The sequence below is a fragment of the Rhipicephalus sanguineus genome, chromosome 3 (genome assembly GCF_013339695.2).
Source record: "Rhipicephalus sanguineus isolate Rsan-2018 chromosome 3, BIME_Rsan_1.4, whole genome shotgun sequence".
NCBI lineage: Eukaryota > Metazoa > Arthropoda > Arachnida > Ixodida > Ixodidae > Rhipicephalus > Rhipicephalus sanguineus.
Window position 1 is genome coordinate 80,628,429 of NC_051178.1, and position 27,703 is coordinate 80,656,131.

The 27,703-nt window shown below is 47.2% G+C and overlaps 1 protein-coding gene across 1 annotated transcript in view; it reads right to left on the minus strand.

Moving 5' to 3' along the window:
- Positions 1–27,703, minus strand: part of LOC119385613 (uncharacterized phosphotransferase YvkC) — a 156,698-nt gene that overhangs the window by 83,601 nt on the left and 45,394 nt on the right. The window contains exons 17-21 of the mRNA XM_049414037.1: positions 26,070–26,187; positions 24,161–24,261; positions 12,935–13,006; positions 12,752–12,858; positions 10,549–10,621 (exon numbers count right to left, since the gene is read on the minus strand). Of these exons, the coding sequence (XP_049269994.1) occupies positions 10,549–10,621; positions 12,752–12,858; positions 12,935–13,006; positions 24,161–24,261; positions 26,070–26,187 (471 nt within the window). The remainder of the gene's footprint in view (positions 1–10,548; positions 10,622–12,751; positions 12,859–12,934; positions 13,007–24,160; positions 24,262–26,069; positions 26,188–27,703) is intronic.

The following is a 27,703-nucleotide window of genomic DNA, read 5'->3' on the forward strand; positions in this document are numbered from 1 at the left end:
TTTCAGTCCGCGGCTACAGGTGCCCGGCGATCCCGAGGCATACACAGGAGGCTGCACGAACGTGGCTTATATCTCTCACACATTCTCTCTCGCACGGTGCTCTTAGTTAGCGATGCCTTTAGGTGGGGCGGGGCAGTGCCACCGTCTGGGGGCGGAGAAGTGCAGTACTGCGGAGACCCGTAGCCAGGAATTGTTTTCGGGAGGCGCCCACTTGCTGAAAGCCTTGACTATTTGAGAAAAAAGCCTTATTTTATTATTTAGCTTCGATAAAACACTCCCCTCTATAGAAACTTGGGGGGGGGGGTGGAGCCTGGGCCCCTAGCATTCCCCCCCCCCCTGGCTACGGGCCTGGTACTGCGTCATGACATTAACGAGCGCCGATAGGGAGCGATTCGGTGACGACGCTGTTAGGGTGCCTCGATGCCATCGAGGAACGCTGGCCGCGCTAGCATCGAACAGGCACCTTGGACGCAGTTGCGTTCTTTGCATTTTGTTTCGTGTTAGCGTGTGACGGCTCGTTGTCGCAGTAGTGTAGCTTGCACATGCACCAACGATGTTGTTCCGCCGCGTACTGTTTTGAGTGCGATAGCACCAACTAATAAAACACAGAAATGCAAAGGTGTCGACGGGCGAATGTCGTGCCTTGGTGGAGCGAGACAGAAGCCAGCGGGGAGCGCAACGCCTTCACGCGTTCTCGGCTCAAGCTACGAGCCTCTGCCTCCCGTGTTGCTAAAGCGCAGTGTGCTAGTGCATGCGTGAACACAGGCGTAGATGACCCAATTACTGGGTAGTGCACACCTTCCCGTTTCTCTCCTCGATGACGCTTCGACGCAGTTCATATAGAGTACCAGTGTTTATTATGTTTGTTGATGCAATCTTTGTGTGGGATTCCCCATATGCTGTGCCCAAATATATGTTAACAGCTTCAGCTACCTCAAGGGTTAAATCATGATCATGGGCTTTAGTCGTCGGTACAGAGATGTGCCACTACGCGTCAACTTGGGCGCGTTCACATCAAGCGGTGCTGTAGCTGCCAAATAACAATAGACATTGTGCAAGCTCTCATGTACCAATGCACTATAAACAATAAACTTCTTCTGTGACGACACGTTTTACTTTCGTGTTATACCGATTCCTATGACGGAGAGATCAGCAATGTTTTTTTTTCCATAGTGAGGGTCAGATTTTGAGATTCGGAGTGATAATAATGAAAGCATGTACGGTCAGTGATAACATTATTAACAACAACATAATGGGCTCGCATCCCGGTTGGGCGTCAAACGAAAGATTTCATCTTTAGTCAAGAAACATTGACATCCAAGAACGCCGGTTCGCTTATACAGGGTACCCAGCGAAAGCTAGCCAGAGTTTGAAAATATGCCATCGCACTTTATGACGACGCGACCAAGTGCATGTTGCTGACTATTGCATGGAGTGTCTCGCACTGCTTTTTCTGCTCTGCTTAATTACTTCATCAGGCAAGATTTAAATAATTTCTAAAGCAACTAAGCTAGGCAAGAAATTGTCATCAGAAAGTTCTAGATTAGCATGCAAAACGTCCGATTAGGCATTTTCTAACTTTCTATCTATAAAGTACGAGTGTTTTTACGCTTAGTGCACGTGCCCGCAAACTACAGAAAATACCACGTGACATTCTCGCTTTCGTGCTTTAATACACCTTTTTCAAGTACACGAGCGCCACCAACGGGCGCGCAAGCGCTCATGAGAAAAGTGTGTACGTCGCAGCAGCCGCCACGACGAGCGCGCGGGTCTCATTTCCGCCTGCGCAGGGCCAGCTCTTCTCAGACCAAAAGACGATGTCTAGCGTCTGTCTAGCGTTTCCGGATGCTGCTGTTGTGCCAGCTGAGCGACTCCGAGACGTCAGTGTAATTTTTTTTGGCGGCGGGCGGGGGAGGGGGGAGGGGGCGCCAGTATGTCCTACGGTATAATTTGCACAAGAAGACACAACTCGGTTTCCAAAATGACGTCCAGGAGCGGTCGATGCAATTCGCTGATCCATTTAGAATCAACGTCCACCGACACTGTTGACCAGCAAAAGGTGACATTCTCAGATTTAAAGACCAAAGTCGACATTTAGTAAAATCAGCTACATTGAATAGACAGCGTGCCTCGCACCATCGGTAACAAACGATACGCTTGTGCCAGCTTTCGTTGACACTACTTGCAGGTGTCGCATTTTACATACACCAGTTGTGCTTTAGCGTGTTGACTCACAAGTGACCATATATAAGGTCTACTGCAATGCTTCATAACGTTCCGTGTACAAACGATATCCTTCTATTGGGGCTGTTCACGACAGCGATAGGCAGACGCAGCGGTTATCGATAGCGCTGCGGCAAGCAACAGGTTCGTTACCACACAGCCGCCATCATAGTCGCTATCCTGTCGCCGTTGAGTCGGCAGTACACGTGGTCGAATGCTTCGTACAGCTTTCACTTGGGGTGGAACTGGCTATGACTTTTATTTGCATCTACCACGCTGAATTTTCGCTCATTACCAATGATGCCAACACCGACGCGGACACCGGAATTCATGCCAAACAATCCGTTCAACGCTGTCGCGTTAAAATTGAGGAGCCATTCCACTCTGTGCAGTTGGATGACCAGCGAAGCCGTTTAGCACACGTCACAGAGGTGACGCAGAATTTAGAACCGTAGCCGATCACACAACCTGCAACTATTCGCAATGCCCACGATCTATAGGTGGCGCGCTGTGCGATTCAAGATGGCGCCCGGAGGAGGGTCAGCCCGTTTGCTAGCCTAGGGAGAAACAGGACGCGCGGACGCACGTCCCGACCCGCTTTTACCGGATGAAGTGATGAGTTGCACTGAAATGAATATGAGACAAAAAATACGTGCCCAAATCATGCAAAGTGCTAAATGCTCGCCGCCTCATTATTTGCCCCGTTGTGACAGGTTATGTTTCAGCTCCGTTAAAGTGCATCAACGATGTTTTGCCAAATGCTGTGCGTACGGTGCTACAGAAAACTGCGTGAACTAGAATTGACGCATGAACTGAACGGCACTCTGAGGTACGTAACGACCCAGCCGGATGGATTTTGCGCTGTAATAGGCCGCTAGCAAGAATCGCATTCGTTGCTGCACGGGACTGCATGTTCAACGTGACGATGATTTCTAATTATGTGAATGCACACGCATGCTTTTCGCAACGTCGAAGAGTCAACGTTGTGAAAATTTGTCGAACAACACTGCCGTTGGGACGGTAGACGTGAAGTACAGGTGAAGTTAACACAGTGGCTTGGATTGTGGCCGCGTCTGCACGTTTCGTCACTTTAATTCTTTCGCTTCCGCTGGTCGAGCTCGAGCGAGTTGGCGGCATGCGGCGCTCCATAAAATCCGCAATAAGTTGCGCTACATGCAATGCACCAGAAAAATTATGCTTTTATTTTGGTCTCACTCAACACTATTGTACATTAAATACAATCAACGTGACTTACGAGCGTAAAAAAGACTTGATGCACAAGGAGACGTGAAGCGCAACTCGCTGCTCGCGAGTTAGCAGTTTATCTTCATCGTCACTTTCACTGTCGGTGCTTTCAAAGCCTTAGAAGGCTGTGAAAGCTATGTCCAGCGAAAAATCCTCGTTGTCAAGATGGTTGCTTTAAGCACAACTGATAAAAGCAATCTGAAGAATTTCCTCCACTGAGAGCCTTCGACTTCTCCGCGTCACCATGTTTAGAAAGAGAGAAACGTCTGGGCTAGGAGAGCATTGAGCTATCAAAGCGGTCAACAAGAAAATCGCCTGCAGTGTGCTGCCACCTATCAACAAATGAACAAAAACAAGCGGCACAGCGCTGGCTATGAAAGTAACACACAGTGGAAGGACGACGTTGAAAGCGTTCGCTCCACGATAGCCGTGGAGCGAACGCAGCCTCGAATGAGTGAATGGTCGCTCACGCGATGCATAACAGCGCTTTCTTGACAAATGATAAATCGCTTTGTTGTTAATTTTTACCTAATTGATAACGCGCACTTATAAAAGAGGACATCGCGAGCTTGCGTGACTCTCTGCGTACAATGTTATGGGATTCATGCACTGCAAAATCACCGACAGATGCTACATACAAGTGAAACAGCGTGAGTTTCTTCTGGAAAGGTCAGACAATAACATTTCACTAGCATACATTGCTACAGAAAACCTCAAGAAGCTGAAATGTGTACGCTGGTGCTATCATTGGCAGCACGACTTGCCCAGGATGCTTCAATACGTGTTTTCACGAGAACTTCGCGTCCCGCTAGAAAAAATCATATTTATCTTGTGACGGAGGGCCCGGTTTATTCACTTATGCACGAAACGTGCCAAGTCGTAGTGTTTCGTTTCGGTCAACCCGTTAACAATCAGGGTAGCACAGCGAAACAAAGGAGCGCCTGCCAGAGCTACCAGTTTGTCGTCTGCTAACCATCCTCCAGGGGCTTCTCCCGACAACCGCTAGGTGGCGTGACAGTCTATGGACATTTTGGGCATTGCGACAGAAAAGTCGCTTTTGAATTTTGCTTATGTTCCTTTAAGGTTTTACATTTAGGCAACATGCGTCTTTTTACTGCGACCTGCATCGTCTTTTCTGGCTTTCCACGCGCACTGGACTTTTTGTGCGCGATCTCAATTGGTGTTTGTCGCCCGTGTGTTCCTTTTTTCATTTTTAGTGGACCAATGGGGAGTAGTGGAACTTGCCATATTTCTGTGACAGATACGTCTTGCGATATGGAGCTCCTTCGGAAGACCCTTGTTTCCGGTGGTCGCTTCAAAGTCGATTTTCAATAGCGGAACTGTTCTAGGGCTGGGCCTTGTGAGAGATGAGCGTCGGCATGTCACGCTCCGGTTCCTAGAGACACCCATAGATGCCGTAACTGCCCCGGTCGCGGTAAAGTCCCTGAATATTTTTTGGAAAGTACTGTCTTCCTTTTAACCGAGCCGCCGCGCCGCGCGCCCTCCTCGCCAGCCTCTCGTCTCTGCGCTTTCGGGAGCGCCGCTCGGGCCGTCGCCCGCGAAACGCGCGCGAACAATTTTTTTAGTTGCGAAGCACCTTATGGCGGAGTTCAATCCGGTAGTGGTGGTGATGTCGTGCGGCGTGACCAGCCTTACTGCGCATGCGCGAACCCTCTCCTCTCCCCCTCCCCCTATCCACGCCCCCTCTCCCTCTCCTCTCCCATCCCCCTCTCTAACTCTCCACTCCCCCTCTCGGGCGCCTCATTTTCTCCTGCGACGAGTAGAGTCACTGGAAAATCAGAGTACCGCGAAGGTAGGCTGCACGCGGGCAACATTGGGCGGTGGCGGCCATTTCCCTTCCAGATCTCACGGCGCGTTGCTAGCGTGTGTTGAGAAGTGACCGATCTTTTAGCCTCGGTGCCGGGTTATGCTCGGCGGAACGGCATTATGTGTGTGTGTTTCTTGAAGAGGATATTAGAAGTGATTTCGAGTCATCGAGTGCGCGGTTAGCGGTGTAACTAATGAAACGTACGGCAAATGTTGCCATGTGCTCGCGAACTCTCTTCATGGCTTCATCGGTCTCTTTTCGTGTCACGCCCGGGTGTATTCGCTAGGTCCGGAGCTGTAAACATAGTTGCATTAGCGCAGTGACATCGTGCGAGATGCCATTTACTTCAACATTTGGTTAATCTTGACTGTTTGCGCTAGCTTTGCAGTCGGTGTTCAGGTTCACTGCACTCGAGAACGTTATCGAACATCGATAACATTCATCATGGCCTCCTTCGACTGATCGCTGACGCATAGCTTGCTTGCGCACCATGCTTGCTGTTCAACTGGTTGATATGTGTAATAGAAGTTGTGTGTGTACGGTAATTCGAAGTTGTGCGTGACGTATTTATGTCTTGATTCGGAACGCCAGCAGCCGAACGCACGGGCGAATCGGCGTGCGGTAGGTAAGGTGCATCTTACCTTGCGATACGTAGAAAATAGGCCACCAAAATGATTGACATCACTACTTAATTGTTTCATTTCCTATTTCTTGTCTCCTTAATATTCCCAACGTTGCAATGAATTTGCAAATATTTTGCTGTGTTCCGACAGTTTTTTTTTCGTTGCCAGCGCGTGAACAGCTGGGGTTTGGTTTCTGCGCTGCTGCACTTTTTTTTTCATAATGCACTCTGATTAAAACTTCCTCGGCACGGTGCTTTCTGTTCTTTTAATCAAAAATAGCATATCCCGGAATTTTTAAAGCACATGCTACCGCAACACAGTATGTATATAGACCTAGGGCTCGCATAAAATCAACTCCCTCAATGTGTAGGATCTGTTTTTTAAATGCGGCGCATTTCTTAGTCGCACCTGCGGCGTCGGCGGCGCCGTCCACACCCCCACTGCGCATGCTCGGCTCGTCTCGTGCCGGCAGCAAGCCTCTCCTCGCCCTCCCTCCCTCCTCTCCTCCTTCCTCGAACGCGGGCGGTGTGTATATAAGCGGCGGAGCGCGCGTTCGGAATTCAGTCAAGGGCGTCTTTACTTGGCTTTCGCTTGACTTGACCCTTTGCTTAACTCGAGTAGATGCGATGGAAGCAACAATACCTTCAATCAGCGTCCCACCGTTCGTTGAAGGCAACGTTACCCCACCCTCACCGTCGTCGGCTTCAACAACAGCAAGCAACGCAGAAAACAAGGCTGCGAAGAGACGTGCATACGACGCTGAACGCAAGCGTTTGAAGCGAGCTGCGGACCCGAGACTTCGTGCACGCTGGAGCCGTTCAAGTCGCACTTGGTGTGCGCATCGTGTAACATTTAAGATTTCCCAAACCATACCCAATTACGCAACATTCACGCGATACCCCCACCACTCTGCGACGCATTTACTCGAGTTCCCCCCGTGGGAAGATGTGGACGACATTTTTTTTTGTGACCATTTCTCACCTACTAAACAGTATTTTAAGGGTACGCTCGGCGCAATGCAGCATTAGCAGCATTTTTGTGCAACACATTTAAAAATGCGCTTGATACATTGCCTTATACGAAGTTTATCAACAGAGCTCCACGCTTCTGTTTTGTGCAATGGCCAAAGATCATGCCACAATTGCCTTCAAGGTATACCAGTAAACAGTTGTTATTTTAATAAATCTTCGATTTCTTTCTCGTGGGTGACACGCTCATAACTCGGATAACATGCGTAATCTGTTCAACAGATCGATATAAACAGCCGAGCAAATAGAAAGGTACGTAGTTTTCAATATCGCTGACCATAGCGAACCGAAAAGGTGAAGTATCCTGTCGCATAAGATCTTTTCTAGCAAAGTCAGTGTAGTTCACTGCAGGAAGGAGTGTTATTCGAGAGGGGCGAATTCGTTCAGGCCAGCTATATAGCCACGTAGAACGGCGCTCTTTCATATTAATTTTTCCCACACGGCTTGCAAAAATAAACGAGATTCCCAGAGTAGCTCACCAGTAACGTTCGATTGAGTTCGATTGCTGGTGAGCTACTCTCTTCTGGCATCTGCATGCAGTGGCGTAGCCAGGGAGTGAGAAACCGGGCCCGTGCCCCCCCCCCCCCCCACCGAAAATTTTTTCCCGTGGCATACATAGCACGAAATGACACATGACCACGTCTGCCTGCCAGGCCCCCACTTCAGATCAAGGAGGTGCCCCCCCCCCTCCCCCCGAAAAAAATGTCTGCTTACGCCCCTGTCTGCATGACGCGTTTAAAAACGCGACGAAGTACTTCCGGGGACCGTGCAACTGCGAAAAATCCGGCCATGATCCGCATTGAACACGCATGCACCCAAAGCGCTTGGAAGGGATATGGCGGCGAGAGGTCACGTGATGCGAGTAAGCCAATCGCGTTGGCGGCGGCGCGCGGAAAACAGATACGATACTCTGAAATTTTTCTAGTGACTCTAGCGGCGAGTAGGCAGCAGCGACGCCTCCGGCGTCTTGACGTGGCACGAGCGGCCGATGGCCGCCTCTGCTTCTGTGGCTCTAGACGCGGGGCGCTCGTGCTCTCCTTCCCTCGCTGAAGAATCCCACGACGACACCAATGGCATGGACTGCAGAGAGGCCCAAGCTAACCATCTTCTCGCTGCTTCTCATCCACACATGGTTCCCTTTTTTCTTGTGTTTTCATTTTTCTCCAGCGCTACCAGCTAGCAGGGACGCTATCACCTACCAGCCACCGCATAGGGCTGGCGCCCGCACGGCGGCCGGTTGGAGGAGGAGGAGAGGTTGAGGAAAGGAAAAGGCGCAACTTCTGCAACCCTAATTGGGAGCACGGCTCAGCGCCTGTAGGGGAAAGGGGGAAAGGGGGGGGGAGGTGATTCTTAAAAGGAAGAAGGAAATGAAAATGGAAATTGGGTGTGGAGTGCACGATAACTGTCTCTCAAGTGAGGACACCTCAACCGATACACTCACGGGGGATTGGGGATTAAAGGGACAGTGAGAGTGAAAAGAGGGGGAAAGGGAGATAAAGATGAGAAGAGGGAGGAGAAGGAGAGGAGGAATGCTGTCCATGACCGAGGACGCGGCGGGCGGCTACTATAGCCGGTTGGCCAGTCCAGTGTCCTCAAGGAAGCGAAGAACCGCCTTGAAAACCTGGGTGTGGTGCTTTGCAGGGAAAAGGAGGTCCCTTTGTGTAGCCGCGGGAATACCCTGGCGACGGAGTGCGGCGAGCAAGGCAGCTCGTTGTGCTTGAAGCGCTGGGCACACACACAACAGGTGATCAATTGTTTCGTCTGCCCCACACGCACTGCACGCAGGTGACGAAGCTCGGCCGGTTGGGAGAGGATATAGAGGAGGCACAGCCTATTGGGAGAGGATATAGAGGAGGAAAGCGCAGGAGTAGAAGAGAGTGTCGTTACTTTCTATATTAGGGGGCTTTAGGCAGCTTTAGGTCGCGGATGGCGGGAGAGGAGCGCCGGAGAGGTGGTAACCAATGCGAAGCCATGCTGGGCGCGAGGAGCAGAGGCGCGTTGGAGACGAGGCGACCAGCTAGGCGTTTATTAGCGGGGGTTTGTGTGCGTCGCGCCCTCTCCGAAGATAGGCAAGACTTCTCGTTCGCTCGAGGAAGATGCCGCTCATTACGAGCGGCAGCGGGAGCTGGCACGACAGTGCTTCGCCGTTCTGACAGCTTTCTCTGCGGCCTTACTGTCTTGCGAACTCTCTCACAGCAGACAAACTTTCTTGCGGCCCAACGGCGACCAGCCACAAGGAAAAAAACATGGTTGATCCCTCCGTCATAGGAATCGGAATAACACGAAAGTAAAGCTTGCCCTTACAGAAGTATCTGAATGTTTACTGTACATTGATATAAGAGAGTTTGCACAATGTATATTGATGTCTGGCAGCTATAGCACCATTTAACGCGGATGCACCCACTTTGATGATTGGTGGTACACCTCCATCCCGACGACAAAGGTCCATGTTAAACGATTACAGAAAAGCTTGTGGTAGCTGTAGTAGTTAACGGTGAAAGCGTTATCAGAGAACGAGGTGTGATAGCCAGAAGAGCGTCGCGTATTGGACTCAGAACCTGGTCGCCATCCCGCGGCGTGTTAAAATGTGATTGAACGTTACGGCCGGACTAGAGGGAAACGCAAAGCGCGTCGTGCTGCCACCGTAGCCCGGCCGCGATTTTTCTCGGTGCGAGCGCGTGAGCGGGGAACGCGGTGTCACAGCCAGGTGAGGCAGGCGTGCGTCGCAAAGCTATTTTTGGTTTGGATTAGCGTGGTGCCATGAGCGAGGCCGACGCTTTTACGACGCTTGGGCTAAGATCGCCACCTCGGGGTGTGTTAAGGCATTGACAAAATTTAACTTCTATTGAAAACGCGCCGAATGGCACGGACGTGTAACGCGTTGCAGGTGTTAATCGCGGAGGCCACAGTAATCACGAATTACTTTAATTTACCGCTCCCAGAGGGCAACACCACCCCGCCGACCGGTAGAGTGGTAGATATAAAAGGTGCGTTTGTAAAGCCTCTAGAGTCTGTGACCGGGGCGCAGTGGATAGCGTACCCAGCATCTGTTGTGGACCGAGCGGTCGTGGGTTCGAAGCTCGTTGACGGAACTTTTTTTCTTTGCCATCTGATCATGTAAATGTTTTCGACGTCATTTCCGTGACGGAAATACGTCACTGAGGTCTTGGTGGACCCCGGCATAAAACACTTTCGTGCTAGAAAAAGAGGGGGGTGGGGACTCTGCAGAAAACCGTACACTGTATATTGACGGACTCATCCTTCATATCCCGGACTTCTTTGTAAGTAGGCATTTATACCAACAGCAGTGTTTCACTTGCTGCGGCTCGTTGGACGAGCAGTGTCACGGACGCGAAAGTTCGTCGGCAGGAAAGTTCCGTTCGTCGCAATCGACGCATTCTCTAGTGTGAACGTGATCTTCGTGCGATAAGTTCCATCGACGATAAGGTATACTTGACGAATTGGTATACTTGCGGCAGGATATTCGTGGGGCAACGTAGTGCAATGAGTAATGTCATTCTATGACACCATTAGGAGCTGTTGCTGGGCTCTTTCTAACTATAGCAGGGTATAATGGGAAAGAGTAAGAATTAAGACGTACCTTGCAGTAAATGTCAAAAGCAGCAAGCATGAAAGATGAAGTTAGGGGTGGCATTGCCCCTGGAAGCACTTCACTGGAAAAAGAATAAAGTGTCAAAATACTCAATGCATAGAGTTTCATACAATACCCTAGAGAGGAAACTGGCGCTGCGATCGTTCAACCACCATGGGAATGATGGGAAGTACAGGCTTCGGATTGGATAGCGTTAGCTAGCGAACTATCTACGGATCTTTTTCTACAGTTTCAGTTTCGTTCTTCGCGAGGCGTGGGTAGTGGGGTGCGTTTCAAAGCATTCAAGCAGCGCCTTTGTTGTTCAAAGAGGCTGAAGACCGCTAGACCTCTTGGTTTGCTGCGACGCTGCAGCTTTACAGGTTGTGTTTGACAGTTTTAGCAAAGCGTCATGCACTCACCGCTGCGCACAGATGTAGCGTTCCATGTCAGCGCAGCAAACTGCATCGAGTTCACGTTTGTTTGATAAGCGCGTCTTACCTAAACTCGTTCAAATCAGCTGCAAAACGACGGCGAAGCTAAGTAGACGCACCGTCGCGCTCCTCTGGCTCGACTTCACAACAAAACGAAAGATGCGTTGGAGGCAGACCGCTTGAACAGACGCACCTGGCATCGCAGCAGACGATACGTTAAGTGTTTCTCACTCAATACAGTACTGTTATTTCCATAAATAGATAATGCGTACTTTCGAGGGAAAAACAAGCGTGTTTCTTTTCAAGTGTTGTACAAAAATAATTCATTATTTGGTGATGCCAAATCTGGAACACAGTTGCAGAGTAATGCATACCCTGGTAGTTGAATTTGTTCAGGTTTCAGTTCCATCTCACGGTCAAGCAAACTTTTTGCAATAAGTTTTACATACAAAAGAATTAAGCAAGTTTTAATTGGAATTAACTTCATATCACTTTGTTTTACACTCGGCAAACAAGCGTCGCGAATCTCAAGAACCTAATCCATCCGAAGCAAATCCGAAGCCTGTACTTCCCATCATTCCCATGGTGGTTGAAGCGCGTCTCAAGGAGCCCGCGTAGACACTAGCGCCAGATTCCCCTCTAGGTATTATTGTAAGAAACTCTATGACTCAATGCCTCCCATTAAAAACAATGGCAGCTGAGGCTTAAGAACGACATGACAGTAAGCACACTGGCACGAAGGACGGGACAAGTGGACAGGACTTGCTTTTTATTGTTGTTTGTAACAACTCAAACAATATTACCTTCTTTTTGCAATGATAAACGCCATTTATGCTTTGACACGATTTGAAATAGTTGCACGTGATGTTGAAAAAGTTGCAGTGTTGTAGACTTTAATTCATATGGTACAGATGCTGTCGATAGTAGCATTTGGAGGTGTTACAATTCTCATCGTTGGTCACTATTGTGTAAAGCTGACATTAATTTGTGTGCTGTACTTTCTGTTTTAATGATAATAATTGTCGGGGCTTTACTTCCCAAAACCACGATACGATTATGACGGACGCCGTAGTGGAGGGCTGCGGAAATTTTCACCATCTGGTGTTATTTAACACGCGCCTAAATCGAAGTAAGAGCCACAGCAAGAGAAACAGAATGGTTACCAAGGGATGTGAAACGCACTCGAGAAAGGGAGAGGGTTGGATGGAGTGACGAAGTTAAGAAGATGGCGGAGATAAAATGGAAGCAGCTCGCACAGGCTAGGGAAACAGGAGGTCAGTGGGAGAGGATTTCGTCCTGCAGTGGACTAAAAGAGGCTGAGGATGATGATGATGATTATTAATATGATGATGACGTTTACAGTTAGAAAATGCATTATTAAATGCAGAGCGCCAGTCTAGCTATAGTTTTAGAGCTCAGTTGTTATGCACCCACCCGTGGGTGTCGCGTCGTCCAGTGCGTGATCCAAAGAACGATCGCAGCAAAGAGAAGGATGAAAGACAGCGAGCGCGGGAAATAGGGTCAACTCTGCTGGATCCGCGCATATATACTACACGATGCAACACACATGCAAAAGAGTGTTTGGACGTACACGTTGCAATAGGCAAGCGACCACAACTGATTGCAGAGAAGCAAGCATCGAGCGATCGCAAAAATGAGTGCTGACATCTGTTTGTAAAAGCAGCGTATAAATATTTAATGGAGACATCCCAATTTATCTAAAGACGCTCTCGAAAGATTCCCAGGAGGTGCGCATAATTCTGAATGTTCAAGACACTTACCTCACGTTACCTTTGGTGAGAAGTTCTTTCGCTGACTTCAAGCCACTGTCGAATTCGTGGATGAGTTCGCTGTCAGTCTCTCTGAGGAATGTTGTCACAGGCCGAGACTGTAAGCAATAGCTTATGTCAGTGTGCACTGCTCCCCCAAACTTGGCTCAATGTGAGGATCGAGTGATTCTTCACCTGTAGCATGAAGAATTTTCCGTCGCTGAAAGCCCATTCGATGTCCTGAGGTATCGTGTACGTCTTCTCAATCTGTGTGAAGAAGTGTGCAAGGAAGCATGGAGTCACGTTGAAGCACGACATGCATGCTGCTGTAAATTCTAAATGTACTCACGACGGTAAAATATTTGCGAAAACATTTACCGCCTCCTTTTTTCATTTACATTCCCACTAGACTGTATCCCAATGCGGCTACGTGATCTCAACCCAACAGCTACTTTCTGTTCCGTGATAAGGAACAACTTCTGTTGTTCGGGCCTCTTACCCATGAGATCATAGCTTCATCTTACCGTCATGGAGAGTAAACAACTTTTTACAATGAAGCTGATAGGTTCCAGTTGGTTGGAATTTTTCACCTCCCAGGCCTCACACAAAAAACACGTCAATCCCGCAACTTGAAGGCCTCTGCACTCCGAAAGGAGAGCATCCTCCACTAAGACAACACGCAACCGGAGCGGAGAGAAGCAGTCGGGGTGCTGTACAGCTCGCGGGCTGGGAATCGCGACGTTAATCGGCGCAATCCACTATCCCACGTGGGCGACTTTGCACGTTAAAGTGCCCCTAAAGCACAGCGCGTTCAAAGACGAGAGTGCCTTTCTCGCCTTCACCCTTCCTACAGGCGTTATCTCGTCCTCACTGCTTATTAAAGACGATAGTCTTTCTTGGGATACTTAAACGGAGAAATTTTGGTCCGTCTGTCCGTCTGTCTTTCTGTTTGTCGGCACGTCACTCGATTCAGTCACTCGGCCAAAGTTGAACCACTTGCCCAAGGGCCAGCCATCTTGAACGGCTGACTAGGTTCATACTTGTGTACATTGTCGATCAAAAAGCAAACATTACGCATATCTGAGGCGCAACATCACTAGGTAAGTATTAGGTGGGGTGTTCCTTTAATAGAAAATGCATACATACGTAATTCTAAAGACCCCAGTTTCTTAAGCTGCGCTGAAAATGCGACTGTGCTGGAACTTGCCTTCCTCCGTGCCCTCTGCACGAGCTCATTGTTGTGTTTCGGTTTCGGTTCTATATTGCACTGTACGAATGCAATGGGGCTCCGCTCTGGCATTCCTGTTTTACCCAGGTGACGTTAAATAAAAGAATGTGTGGAGAGTACTCGTTGAGTGCGGACGTTTCTTCTGCTTCAGCGCTTCGCGCCAAACCGCGTGTTCGGGCTGGCTGGCGTCCCCGCCAGTCGCGTTGGTCACCGCCGGTCTTCGCCTGCTGCTTCGCCGGGACTATTAGCCCGCAACCCAGCACTCATGTTTCACGACGTATTGCCAGATGGCGTCCATATCTCACGCAGCGCCTCTTCTATCGTCTTTAGACGACATTTGCAGCGAAGCACGCAGATACGCGGCCAATGTTTTCTTTCTAAAGCACGTGCGCAACGTCAGCACTGAGCGCTATGCCTATCAGGATTTTTCGCTTTTCGGCTACAGGCTGTTATCCCCACTTGTGAAGTCGAAAACGCACGAAACGAAGTGAAACCAGTTGATCGCGCGCGAAAATCATGCGAGACAGGCCAGGACGGGCGTGCGACTGCATGGCAAAGCAGAGTAGGAGGCAATAGGTGGATAGCAAAATGGACGTCTTCCGGTTCGATGCCTAGCTCTTCGCTGTTTCAAGGTGTGCGCCGTTTAGTGTAATCGGGGAGAAAACACGTACTTTCTGCGACGCGGTTGTTGCCAGTTATCTTGCCTCCTCCCCGATTACACTGAACCGCACACCACTTGAAGCAGCAAAGAGCTGAGCCTTGACGGTTCCGTGAACCGGAAGTGCTGTAGCAGATGATGCGTCGTTTTGCTATCCACCTATTCACAGCTGATATCCCTCGTATATGGATCAATCGGGAGCCTGTTTCCTCATGGCATCACGTGAGCAGACATGGCGTCACGAATCGTGCCGAAAAGACGGGAAACGCCAGCAGAGAATAACGCGGGTGTAGATGAAAACGCGCGCGTAACGTTTCCGAGCTATTTTCGTCTAGCTAACGGCTTGCCTGATAGGAAACCGTTTGCGCAATGATTCGATCAGCTGAGGCAAAAAAAAGGAAGGTAAAGCAAACAGGTAATGCTTTCATCAATAATAATAATAATAATAATAATAATAATAATAATAATAATAATAATAATAATAATAATAATAATAATAATCAATCAATCAATCAATCAATCATTTATTTAACGTGCCCAGGAACAACCGTAAGGTCTTTGTGCAGGCGCACGCAAAAAGAAACAATAAAAATAAACTATACAATACAGACAGTCTTCAGAAATAAAAAGAGCAAATACACGTAGACAAAGAGAAATGAACACAAAAGGGGAGGAGTAAAATAAGACAACACGAGAAATATTGAAGGGGAATGAAAAATTAGATTGCATATATACAACTATGCGGAAAGACGGAGAAGGGAAGACTTTGTACATTGTGCCATACTATGTCAAAACAGTGCAAAGCTCGGATAAAAACAATGATTGTGGACTATGAAAAATGTCAAGATCGAGAAAATTAACATTATAGAGACTTTGTATTCTGTGAACGGTAGAGTGTTGGAAGAAGCAGGCGGGTACATGAAACGGTCTGTTCTCTCTGGTTAACTTACGCGGAATTCGAAAATTAACACAATTGAGAAGTACAGGGCAGGATATGATACCGTGGACTAGCTTGTAAAGAAACAAGAGATCAGAACGATTTCGTCGGCAGTGAAGTGATGGCAATGATAATAATTCAGCAGTATTTGAACGAGATTTTTTAGCAAAGCGATGGTTATATATGCTAAGGAATTTTTTCTGGACTCGTTCAATGGTGTTACCGCTGGATTGAGCAATGCCATTCCATATCACGGACGCATACTCCAGTTGAGGAAGACATAGCGCGGTGTACAATTTTCGGAAGGGCATAGGAGAACGGAATTCTCTAGACAATCTGCAAACACAGCCTAGGGTGCGAAGACCCCGCAAAGCAACACGCTTAGCGTGAGCAGAAAAGTTTAACGTGCTATCAACAACAACACCAAGATCACTGATCTCATAAACCTTGCACAAGGACACAGAATTGACAGAGTATTGAAATGACACGCTAGATGTTTTGCGAGTGATAGACATGAATTTTGTCTTCGAGGCATTCAGAGAAAGGTTATTAGCGTTGCACCATTCGGAAAAAGAGCGCAAATCTGACTGCAGCAAGCGACAGTCGTTAACTGAATGAATTTCCTTAAAAATCTTGATGTCATCGGCATACAAGAGGAAAGAAGAATTACGAATGGCAAAAGAAACATCATTAACGTAAATTAAAAATAGGAGTGGGCCTAATACTGACCCTTGAGGGACCCCACTAGTCATTTTATACCAAGAAGACGTTTGGCCATTTACCGCTACATAACAATATCTATTGAGCAGATAGCTCTGCAGGAGATTCACAACCGACAAGTCAACATCAAATTGCGCAAGTTTAACCATAATCAGTGTGTGGCTGACTACGTCAAAAGCCTTGCTCAGGTCACAGTAGAGTACGTCAACCTGTCCTCTCTGAGAAATAGGTGTGGAGATCTGCGTCATGAAACTAGCAAGATTTGTGGTAGTTGAGCGGCCAGCGAGAAAACCATGTTGATTAGGAATCAATGAGCTTTTAACACTAAAAGACAATATTTTGTGAAGAGCCAGCTCGAAGATCTTTGATGTGGCACATAGTAGAGAAATCGGGCGATAATTAGAAACATCTGTTTTAGAGCCCGACTTAAATACTGGGAAAACACGAGCAGTTTTCCACATGCTAGGAAATGTGGAAGTGTCCAGGCAGTTATTAAATATCGTAGTCAGTACTGGTACAAATATACTACTATAAGCTTTTAGTATGGCGGAGGGGATGCCATCTGGGCCACATGATAAGGATGGTTTTAAGCACTTAATGCATTCGCAGATAAGATTTTCATCCAGCGACAAAGCACTGGGTGAGCGAACTGCCTTAGGCTGTCTGATATCAGTGCTAGAGTCTGAGGCCTTATAAACGGATGAGAAATGTGCGGCAAAACAGTCAGCGACGGCATGCACTTCTACCCCATTTGAGTCTAGTAGTCTGAAAGACTCTCCGCTTTTGCTGGACCGTTTACGTACATACTTCCAAAACTCAGCTGGCCTGTCAGAAGCGCTTTTTTCTAAGAATTCAATATACGAACTATGATCCCGTTTATATAGGCGTTTAGCGAGAGTTCGAAAAAAGCTGAACTCTTCCTTCCACTCGCTCGATGGAGAACATTTAGATTTCCTGTGTGCGCGATCTTTATGCTTCAGTGCACTGATAAGTTCAGATGAGAACCAGTGGGGATATTTACGTTGTTTATGTGTGTATTGGGGAATAAAATTACGCATGCTGCTCAGTACAAGCTCCGCAAACTGATCAACCTGGTCATCAACATTCGGTTTGTCAGTAACCTGTGACCAGTCAACGGTGGACAAGTGATGATAGAGGCCCGTGTAATCACCTCGCCTGAACGCAAATCTTGGAGATTTGTTTACGTAACTGCTGTAGCTCGTTGTTTCGGCTGATGCAGATAATCTTACGTTAAGTGGTGGGTGGAATTTGTCCGGACGTACAAGAGAGACGTTGGAGCGGGAAACTTCAAGGGGTTGATCGTTTGACACACACAGGTCTAAGATGTTGCCACTGGAATTGACGACTGAATTATGTTGCACTAGGGAATTAAACGCCAGAAAGTCCAAGAGCAGGCTGCACTTTTTCTCTGTGAAATGATTGTAATGAGAAAAGGTAAGCGTGCTCCAGTCAATTCCAGGTGCATTGAAATCCCCAAGAACAATAATTCTGTGCCCACTATGAGAAGATATCACAAGTTCAATAGAAGACATGACATCGTGAAACGAGGCAGGGGAAATGCTGGGCGGTAAATAGAAGCATCCAATCAACAATTTTTCACGGCGCTCAAGGTTGATTTCTAGCCAGATCGATTCTTCGATAGTTTCTAGGTCTTTCCGTCTAACGGATTTCAGTGAATTGTCAATGGCAATCAGCACGCCACCGCCTTTCTGTTTGGTTTCACTGAAATCTCGGTCACGGCGGAAGGTGGTGTAGGTCGGGGGAAAAAAGTCCGATGAGGGAATTTCAGTGCCGAGCCAGGTTTCAGAGATAGCAATAATAGGAAAAGCAGACGAAAGAACATTAGAGAAAAACTCGAGTGTCTTGGTACGCAGACCCCGAGCATTTTGGTAGAATATGTCTACGTCACACGGCACTTTGGATTCCAGTCACTATCTCAGAGGGATGAAGCATGTCATCGCGCAGCTCCCCACGAAATGGCTTGAAGAGGCATCCGAGGGGCCACATCGAAGGGTCATTCAGGCGTTGTAGTGTTTCCTCGTCAACTTCAATATAGAATGAAGAATATGACTGGAACTTTGTTTGAAGTCGCCGGCAGGAGATGGGAGACAGATCCAATGAAGCAATATGTTTCTTAATGTCAGCAGTAGTGGTGTCCGGGCTCAGCTTCGTAACAAAAATGGCCTTTGGCCATTGTGGCCTTTGTGGCCGTTGAGCTACAGATATAGTGGATGTTTTCATAACTCCAAACGAGGCGGGTTTCTTCTTTCTTTCACCCTCAGTCACCGCTGCAGAAGAGGCTGTCACAGGCATCACACTGACACGCTCCGACGTGTCTACGTCAGCTGGCGGCGAAGTCGAAGATGAAAGAATTTTGGAGAGGGGTTGTTCGGAGAACGCAGGTTGCTTGGAGGTCACAGACGGGTCAACGGTCACGTGCGCTGGGGGTTTCACAGGTGCCTTCACTGCCACGGCGGCCGTGCGGCGCGTCAGCTCCTCACGCAGGAAGCGGACCTCTGCACGAAGGGATGCGACCACGCGAGTTTGTTGTTCAACACCGCGGGAATGATCCTTACGGAGCCGCTCGTTGTCTTCGCGTAGTTGGGATACCTCGTCGCTGAGGAACGAGATTCCCTCCAATGCGTCGAGGAGGAGGCGGCGCAGCCCGCCGAGTTCGTCACCCGGAGGGGTACACGTGGAGAGGGAACCGGTTTGAGAACTGCAATGCTCACCGCTGCACCCCGACGAGTTGCTTTCGCTAGGCTTACCAGAAGCACGGCTCAGATCACATAAATTGCAGCAAAATGAGCGCGATCCAGACTTCAGGAGTTGCAGCTCTTCATCAGGCCAGGTTACACATTTCGCATGAACGCGTTTAGAGCAACTTTCACAGCGGAAAAACTGCTGCTTACCGAAAAACGGGCAGGAGCATAGCAAGCATGCATCCCGACTGGGAGCCATGGTGCGGGAATAATAATAATAATAATAATAATAATAATAATATTCAATCAATCAATCAATCAATCAATCAATCAATCAATCAATCAATCAATCAATCATTTATTTAACGTGCCCAGGAACAACCGTGAGGTCTTTGTGCAGGCGCACGCAAAAAAAAAATCAATAAAAATAAACAATACAATACAGACAGTCTTCAGAAATAAAAAGAGCAAAAACACGTAGACAAAGAGAAATGAACACAAAAGGGGAGGAGTAAAATAAGACAATATGAGAAATATTGAAGGGGAATAAAAAATTAGATTGCACATATATACAACTATGCGGAAAGACGGAGAAGGGAAGACTTTGTACATTGTGCCATACTATGTCAAAACAGTGCAAAGCTCGGATAAAAACAATGATTGTGGACTATGAAAGACGTCAAGATCAAGAAAATTAATATTATAAAGACTTTGTATTCTGTGAACGGTAGTGTTGGAAGAAGCAGGCGGGTACATGAAACGGTCTGTTCTCTCTGGTTAACTTACGCGGAATTCGAAAATTAACACAATTGAGAAGTACAGGGCAGGATATGATACCGTGGACTAGCTTGTAGAGAAATAAGAGATCAGAACGATTTCGTCGGCAGTGAAGTGATGGCAGTGATAATGATTCAGCAGTACTTGAACGAGATCCAGAGTCATTTTTAGCAAAGCGATGGTTATATATGCTGAGGAATTTTTTCTGGACTCGTTCAATGGTGTTACCGCTGGATTGAGCAATGCCATTCCATATCACGGACGCATACTCAAGTTGCGGAAGACATATTGCCGTGTACAATTTGTGTAGGGCCATGGGAGACCTGAATTCTCGAGATATTCTACAAACACATCCGAGAGAACGAAGGCCCCGCATAGCAGCACGCTTAACGTGAGAAGAAAAGTTTAACGCGCTGTCAACAATAACACCAAGATCACTGATTTCATAAACCTTGCATAACGGCACAGAATTGACAAAGTATTGAAATGACACGCTAGATGTTTTGCGAGTGATAGACATGAATTTTGTCTTTGAGGTATTTAGAGAAAGGTTATTGCCGTTGCACCATTCGGAAAAAGAACACAAATCTGACTGCAACAAGCGACAGTCGTTAACTGAATGAATTTCCTTAAATATCTTGATGTCATCGGCATACAAGAGGAAAGAAGAATTACGGATGGCAAAAGAAACATCATTAACGTAAATTAAAAATAGGAGTGGGCCTAATACCGACCCTTGAGGGACCCCACTAGTCACTTTATACAAAGAAGAGGTTTGGCCATTCACGGCAACATAACAAGATCTATTGAGCAGATAGCTGTGCAAGAGATTCACAATCGACAAGTCAACGTCAAAGTTCGCAAGTTTAACCACAATCAGTGTGTGGCTGACTACGTCAAAAGCCTTGCTCAGGTCACAGTAGAGTACGTCAACCTGTCCTCTCTGAGAAATAGGTGTGGAGATCTGCGTCATGAAACTAGCAAGATTTGTGGTAGTTGAGCGGCCAGCAAGAAAACCATGTTGATTTGGAATCAATGAGTTTTTCACACTAAAAGACAATATTTTGTGAAGAGCCAGTTCGAAGATCTTTGATGTGGCACATAGTAGAGAAATCGGGCGATAATTAGAAACATCTGTCTTAGAGCCCGACTTAAATACTGGGAAAACACGAGCAGTTTTCCACATGCTAGGAAATGTGGAGTGTCCAGGCAGTTATTAAATATCGTAGTCAGTACTGGGACAAATATAGTACCATATGCTTTTAGTATGGCGGAGGGGATGCCATCTGGGCCACATGATAAGGATGGTTTTAAGCGCTTAATGCATTCGCTGATAAGATTTTCATCCAGCGACAAAGCACTGGATGATCTAACTGCCTTGGGCTGTTGTCTGATATCAGTGCTGGAGTCTGAGGCCTTATAAACGGATGAGAAATGTGTGGCAAAACAGTCAGCGACGGCATGCACTTCTACCCCATTTGAGTCTAGTAGTCTGAAGGACTCTCCGCTTTTGCTAGACCGTTTACGTACATACTTCCAAAACTCAGCCGGCCTGTCAGAGGCGCTTTTTTCTAAGAATTCAATGTACGAACTATGATCCCGTTTATATAGGCGTTTAGAGAGAGTTCGAAAAAAGCTGAACTCTTCCTTCCACTCGCTGGATGGAGAACATTTAGATTTCCTGTGTGCGTGATCTTTATGCTTCAGTGCACTGATAAGTTCAGATGAGAACCAGTGGGTGTATTTACGTTGTTTAGGTGTATACTGGGGAATAAAATTAAGCATGCTGCTCAGTACAAGCTCCGTAAACCGATCAACCTGGTCATCAACATTAGGTTCGTCAATAACCTGTGACCACTGAACGGTGGACAAGTGATGATAGAGGCCCGTGTAATCACCTCGCTTGAACGAAAATCTTGGAGATTTGTTTACGTAACTGCTGTAGCTCGTTGTTTCGGCTGATGCAGATAATCTTACGTTAAGTGGTGGGTGGAATTTGTCCGGACGTACAAGAGAGATGTTGGAGCGGGAAACTTCAAGGGGTTGATCGTTTGACACACACAGGTCTAAGACGTTGCCACTGGAATTGACGACTGAATTATGTTGCACTAGGGAATTAAACGCCAGAAAGTAGAAGAGCAGGCTGCACTTTTTCTCTGTGAAATGATTGTAATGAGAAAAGGTAAGCGTGCTCCAGTCAATTCCAGGCGCATTGAAATCCCCAAGAACAATAATTCTGTGCCCACTATGAGAAGATATCACAAGTTCAATAGAAGACATGACATCGTGAAACGAGGCAGGGGAAATGCTGGGCGGTAAACAGAAGCATCCAATAAACAATTTTTCACGGCGCTCAAGGTTGATTTCTAGCCAGATCGATTCTTCGATAGTTTCTAGGTCTTTCCGTCTAACGGATTTCAGTGAATTGTCAATGGCAATCAGCACGCCACCGCCTTTCTGTTTGGTTTCACTGAAATCTCGGTCACGGCGGAAGGTGGTGTAGGTCGGGGGAAAAAAGTCCGATGAGGGAATTTCAGTGCCGAGCCAGGTTTCAGAAATAGCGATAATAGGAAAAGAAGACGAAAGAACATTAGAGAAAAACTCGAGTGTCTTGGTACGCAGACCCCGAGCATTTTGGTAGAATATGTCTACGTTACACGGCACTTTCGCTTCCAGGCACTAGCTCAGAGGGATGAAGCATGTCATTGCGCAGCTCCCCACGAAATGGCTTGAAGAGGCATCCGAGGGGCCACATCGAAGGGTCATTCAGGCGTTGTAGCGTGTCCTCGTCAACTTCGATATAGAATGAAGAATATGACTGGAATCTTGTTTGAAGTCGCCGGCAGGAAATGGGAGACATATCGAATGAAGCAATATGTTTTTTGATGTCAGCAGCAGTGGTGTCCGGGCTCAGCTTCGTAACAAAAATGGCCTTTGGCCGTTGTGGCCGTTGTGGCCGTTGTGGCCGCTGAGCTACAGATATAGTGGATGTCTTCAATGCTCCAAACGAGGCGGGTTTCTTCTTTCTTACACCCTCTGTTACCGCTGCAGAAGAGGCTGTCGCAGGCATCACACTGACACGCTCGGACGTGTCTACGTCACCTGGCGGCGAATTCGAAGATGAAAGAATTTTGGACAGAGGTTGTTCAGAGTACGCAGCTTGCTTGGAGGTCACAGATCGGCCAACGGTCACCTGCTCTGGAGGGATCACAGGTGCCTTCACTGACACGGCGGCCGTGCGGCGCGTCAGCTCCTCACGTAGGAAGCGGACCTCTGCACGAAGGGAGGCGACCACACGGGCTTGTTGTTCAACACCGCGGGAATGATCCTTACGGAGGCGCTCGTTTTCTTCGCGTAGTTGGGATACCTCGTCGCTGAGGAACGAGATTCCCTCCAACGCGTCGAGGAGGAGGCGGCGCAGCCCGGCGAGGTCACCATCAACACCCTCACCACCCGGAGGGGCACACGTGGAGAGGGAACCGGTTTGAGAGCTGCAGTGCTCATCGCTGAACGCCGCCGAGTTGTCTTCGTTAGGCTTACCAGAACAACTGCTCAGATCACATAAATTGCAGCAAAATGAGCGCGATCCAGACTTCAGAAGTTGCAGTTCTTCATCAGGCCAGGTTACACACTTCGCATGAACACGTTTAGAACAACTTTCACAGCGGAAGAACTGCTGCTTACCGAAAAACGGGCAGGAGCATAGCAAGCATGCATCCCGACTGGAAGCCATGGTGCGGGACTATATAATAATAATAATAATAATAATAATAATAATAATAATAATAATAATAATAATAATAATAATAATAATAATAATAATAATAATAATAATAATAATAATAATAGTAATAATAATAATACTACTACTAATAATAATAATAATAATAATAATGAAATCTGGCGCTTTACGTCCCGCAACCACGATATGATTATGACGCACACCACAGTGGAGGGCTCCGAAAATTTCGACCGTCTGGTCTTAATAGAACGCCCACTCACAACGCACACTACACGCGCTTCAACCATTTCGCCTCCATCAAAATGCGACCGCCGCAGCCGGGATCGACCTGCGGGCCAGTAGCCGAGCACCGGAACTAATATACCACCGCGGGGCACTGCCAGCACGCGCCAGCACGAGCTATAGTTTTACGCTAACCACCAAACTTTAGTGACAAGCTTAATGACGATTTATAATCCTGCAGAGAAGGGACCTTCGCCCTGCTACATCTAGTTGCACAACTTTAAAGATTTGACTTCCGTGTGCAATCTTTAGGGTGTTGAAGACAGTAACGAAATCTCCTGCACATAATAAAGTGCGTTGCGGATTGAACGAAACTAATACAACACAAACCGGAGCGTAAAACCACGGCATTACCTGCACGCCAATAACAGCCAATTCCTCGATGTCTTTGTCGTTCATGCAGACGCTCTGGGCCATCTCCGAACTCAGTGGAACAGTAGCTACCTCACCATTCTCTGTAATGAAATGTGAGGCGACGCGGTGAGTAGACGTCATGAAAATGCTTGTGTGAGCACGTAATACCCACTACAGAAACGGAGTAATAACAACTCTTACCACTTCTGAAGTTATTTAGAGGCGGCAACCAAGCTTGCCGTCGTAGAGTGGCAGAAAACACATTCGTTGCCATATAAATTGGTGGCTTGTTTCAACATTGGAACATGATCTACACTGTTAATGATTCTAGAACTAGCCGGAATGTTCTTTTTTTTTTGCTTTATTAATAAGATTGCCCTCAGGCGTGGCATTGCTAGCAGCACAAGAGGCCCGGCACGCACGAATGAACAAGTTAGTTTCGTGCAGATTACCTAATAATGATCGGTGGAATGGTCAATCTATCCCTCTTTGTAGGTCACGATGACGACCGGGATGAAGACCGGCTGATCTGAGGTGGTGAAGACGCGCTTGCTGTATCCCTGTGCGCTATTACAGCAAGAATGTTAACGTTGTTACGCAGCTTTAAGTATACGGTGCCGCAAACGGTGGAGGAGCTTCTAGGGCCTACAGATATCGAGGAATTTAGACTTCTCCAAAGCCGCCAGAGTAGTTCAGTGCGGTCGGCTGCTGAGTGCGAAGTCGCGGGTCTCATCGGGACAACATGCAAAAACTTCCGTGAACTTGTGCGTTAAACATTTCGAATGCAGGCTAACTCTCCGTGGTTTAAGCCTTTCGCGAACCATCAAAAACAGTGTGTCTCTGTGCCGGCGTTGCTGTAACATGTTAATTTTCACCAATCAATCAATCAATCAATCATCAATCAATCAATCAATCAATCAATCAATCAATCAATCAATCAATCAATCAATCAATCAATCAATCAATCAATCAACCAATCAATCAATCAATCAATCAATCAATCAATCAATCAATCAATCAATCAATCAATCCGTCAGCGAAGTCGACAAAAATTTCAAGAGACAAAATTAATGCCTTAATATTGGCACACGCGCTCCTTTCTTTCTATGTTTTATGTTACCGACCCATTGCATGTGTAGCTGCTGTCTTGCGCAAACCGCGCCAGAATGTCTGGAAACATTCGAGATTATTTTAGGATCGTCTGTTAGGCTTGAGTGCGCAAACGCGAACAGCTGAGTTCATTCTCGAACAAACAGGGCCACCAGCGATAAGGCTTGAATGTTCGATGCCGCATGTATAAATGCCTACACGCCTTGCCGTGGTTCAGTTTATCGACGGCCGACGCTCTGTTCGCCGCTATCAGTGTACAGAGTGAATTGCTGCAGTTTCTTTTTCCCGGCCACAAGTTCGGCCAAATAAATAGTTTCATCTTGAACACGCGGACTGCTGCCTCCGTCGAAGTCGCGCACCGTGAGAAATTACCCTTAGTGATATGCTGTTCAAGGTCACGAATACGAGAACGAATATATATATTTTTTCCTCACATCGCTGCAGTTGACATTAACACGCCAAGACTGCGCTAAGGGAGCCCATGACCGCGCCCTTCTAAGGCGGGGGTACTGAAGGTGGTCTCAGCTTCGAGAAATCAGGAATGGCGCCTGATGCAGTACACTTTATGTAATACCACTATCTATGCTTTGAAAGAAATAAAACGAACGGGATGATGCCAGGAGGTTCTTAGGTTAGGTGACCCTGTTTATACCAGAACACATTTATAGCTACTCTTTATGCAAATCCTCATTCCTAGAACTATGATAAAAGCGTAGAGCACTGTTGTGAAACCTACTTAGTACCTAGTTACTACAATTATCACCTAGTTACTTACAATTCTCTCGGCCTTAGTACTCACCGGAAATGGCTGTGTAGACGGACTTATGACCTATTTGCCTTGACTCTATGGTAACTTTCTCTGCTCCCGTCTTCTTAAGGACGAAGGTGTCCGGGTCTGCCGATGCCGAGACGACCGACTGCGCACCAGCAAGTGTATTAGATATCGCCAATAACAAGGAGACGAGGTTTAATCAAGAGAAAGAGGAAAAAGTAGGCTTGGAGAGGGGTGTGTCCTGCCTGCCTCTGCTCATTTCTCGTCGGCAAAAGGGCAAATGGGAGAGACAGGAAGCAGGAGAGCAGGGGAGTCAGCGCTATATGATACGATGCGGCATTGTACAAACGTTGTCCTATGCGCTGATGTGCCGAATATGTAAACAAAATTTAGCAGTACGGTCGTGACAGGCCGATGATAAGTAAAGTATAATTTTTTTCTCTCTCAGTGTTGGCGCCATGCGAATTGGACGTATTCATTTCCTCTGGAGCAGGAAGCATAAACCTAGAGAGAGCCGATGGGAGAGTCATCCAAGCTGGAATCTACTTGAAGTGCGTCCCATTGGTACAAAAGCAAGGCGACTGCATCAAACGGGAATTGGACGGAAGGTGGCTATATTGTTGTTGTTTTGTTTCTTTTTTCATGCCATGTTAGCAGAGTGCGCCCATTGATTTAGTGGATCGGACCCACTTTGAATCATAAGAGTGCAAGATCTGACTCATCTTAATTCGTTGTCGTACTCTAAATAGCTTTGATTACAAATATTTTTAAACTGAAACAAGCCAAGGTGCGTATCGCATTTTAGTCCACTTTTGGCCAGTTTTACTTTCTCAATCTGGCTCATTCTGAAGAGATGCGAATAAAAAATATCTTTGCGGTTTCCAGTTTCATGGCCTTGCAACGAGACTTTCATTAACGTTATTAAGTCCCCGAACGTCACACGTCGTCAAGAAGGCTGCTGCTGCAAAAATTACGCCGGACAATAAAAATTCAAGCGCAGCCCGCTATCCTCCCCCCCCCCTTTTTTTTAGTGACATGATATAAGGAGATGTTAACGCACAAATAGGACGGCGGCAACTTCTTACCTCTTGATGTGGGCGAACATTGATCAGACGGGGTCCAAAAGTTACAGATAAATGGCGTTCTCCCAGTTACACCAGAACATACCAAATACGCAGCATCTGCTTTATACAGTGTGAATAATAACTCTATGAAACTCCAATATTGCGCCACAAAATACAAAATATTGCCACGTGCGTTTCTTATTATCACTTGTGCTGTATTCGGTTTTCGCCCACAAAGACTGTCAGCAACGCTCAGCTCAAACCGCGCCTCATTGATCGAGAAGCTTCGCGATTATTGTAGATCGTTTTGTTAAGATTGCGCGCAAGACGCGAACACTCGAGCTTATTCTAGAGCATGCGCGACAACCAGCGATAACGCTGGCATACTCGACGGAACATGTATAAATGCCGACGCGCTTCACCGCTTGTCAGTTCTTAGACGGTCGACGCCTTGTTCACCGCTATCAGTGCACAGCGTGTATTGCTGTAGTTTGACTTTTCATTTCCCGGCCACAAGTTCGGCCAAATAAACAGTTTCATCTTGAACACGCCGGCTGCTGTCTTCATCGAAGAAAAGTACTTTGCGTTGTGTAATCG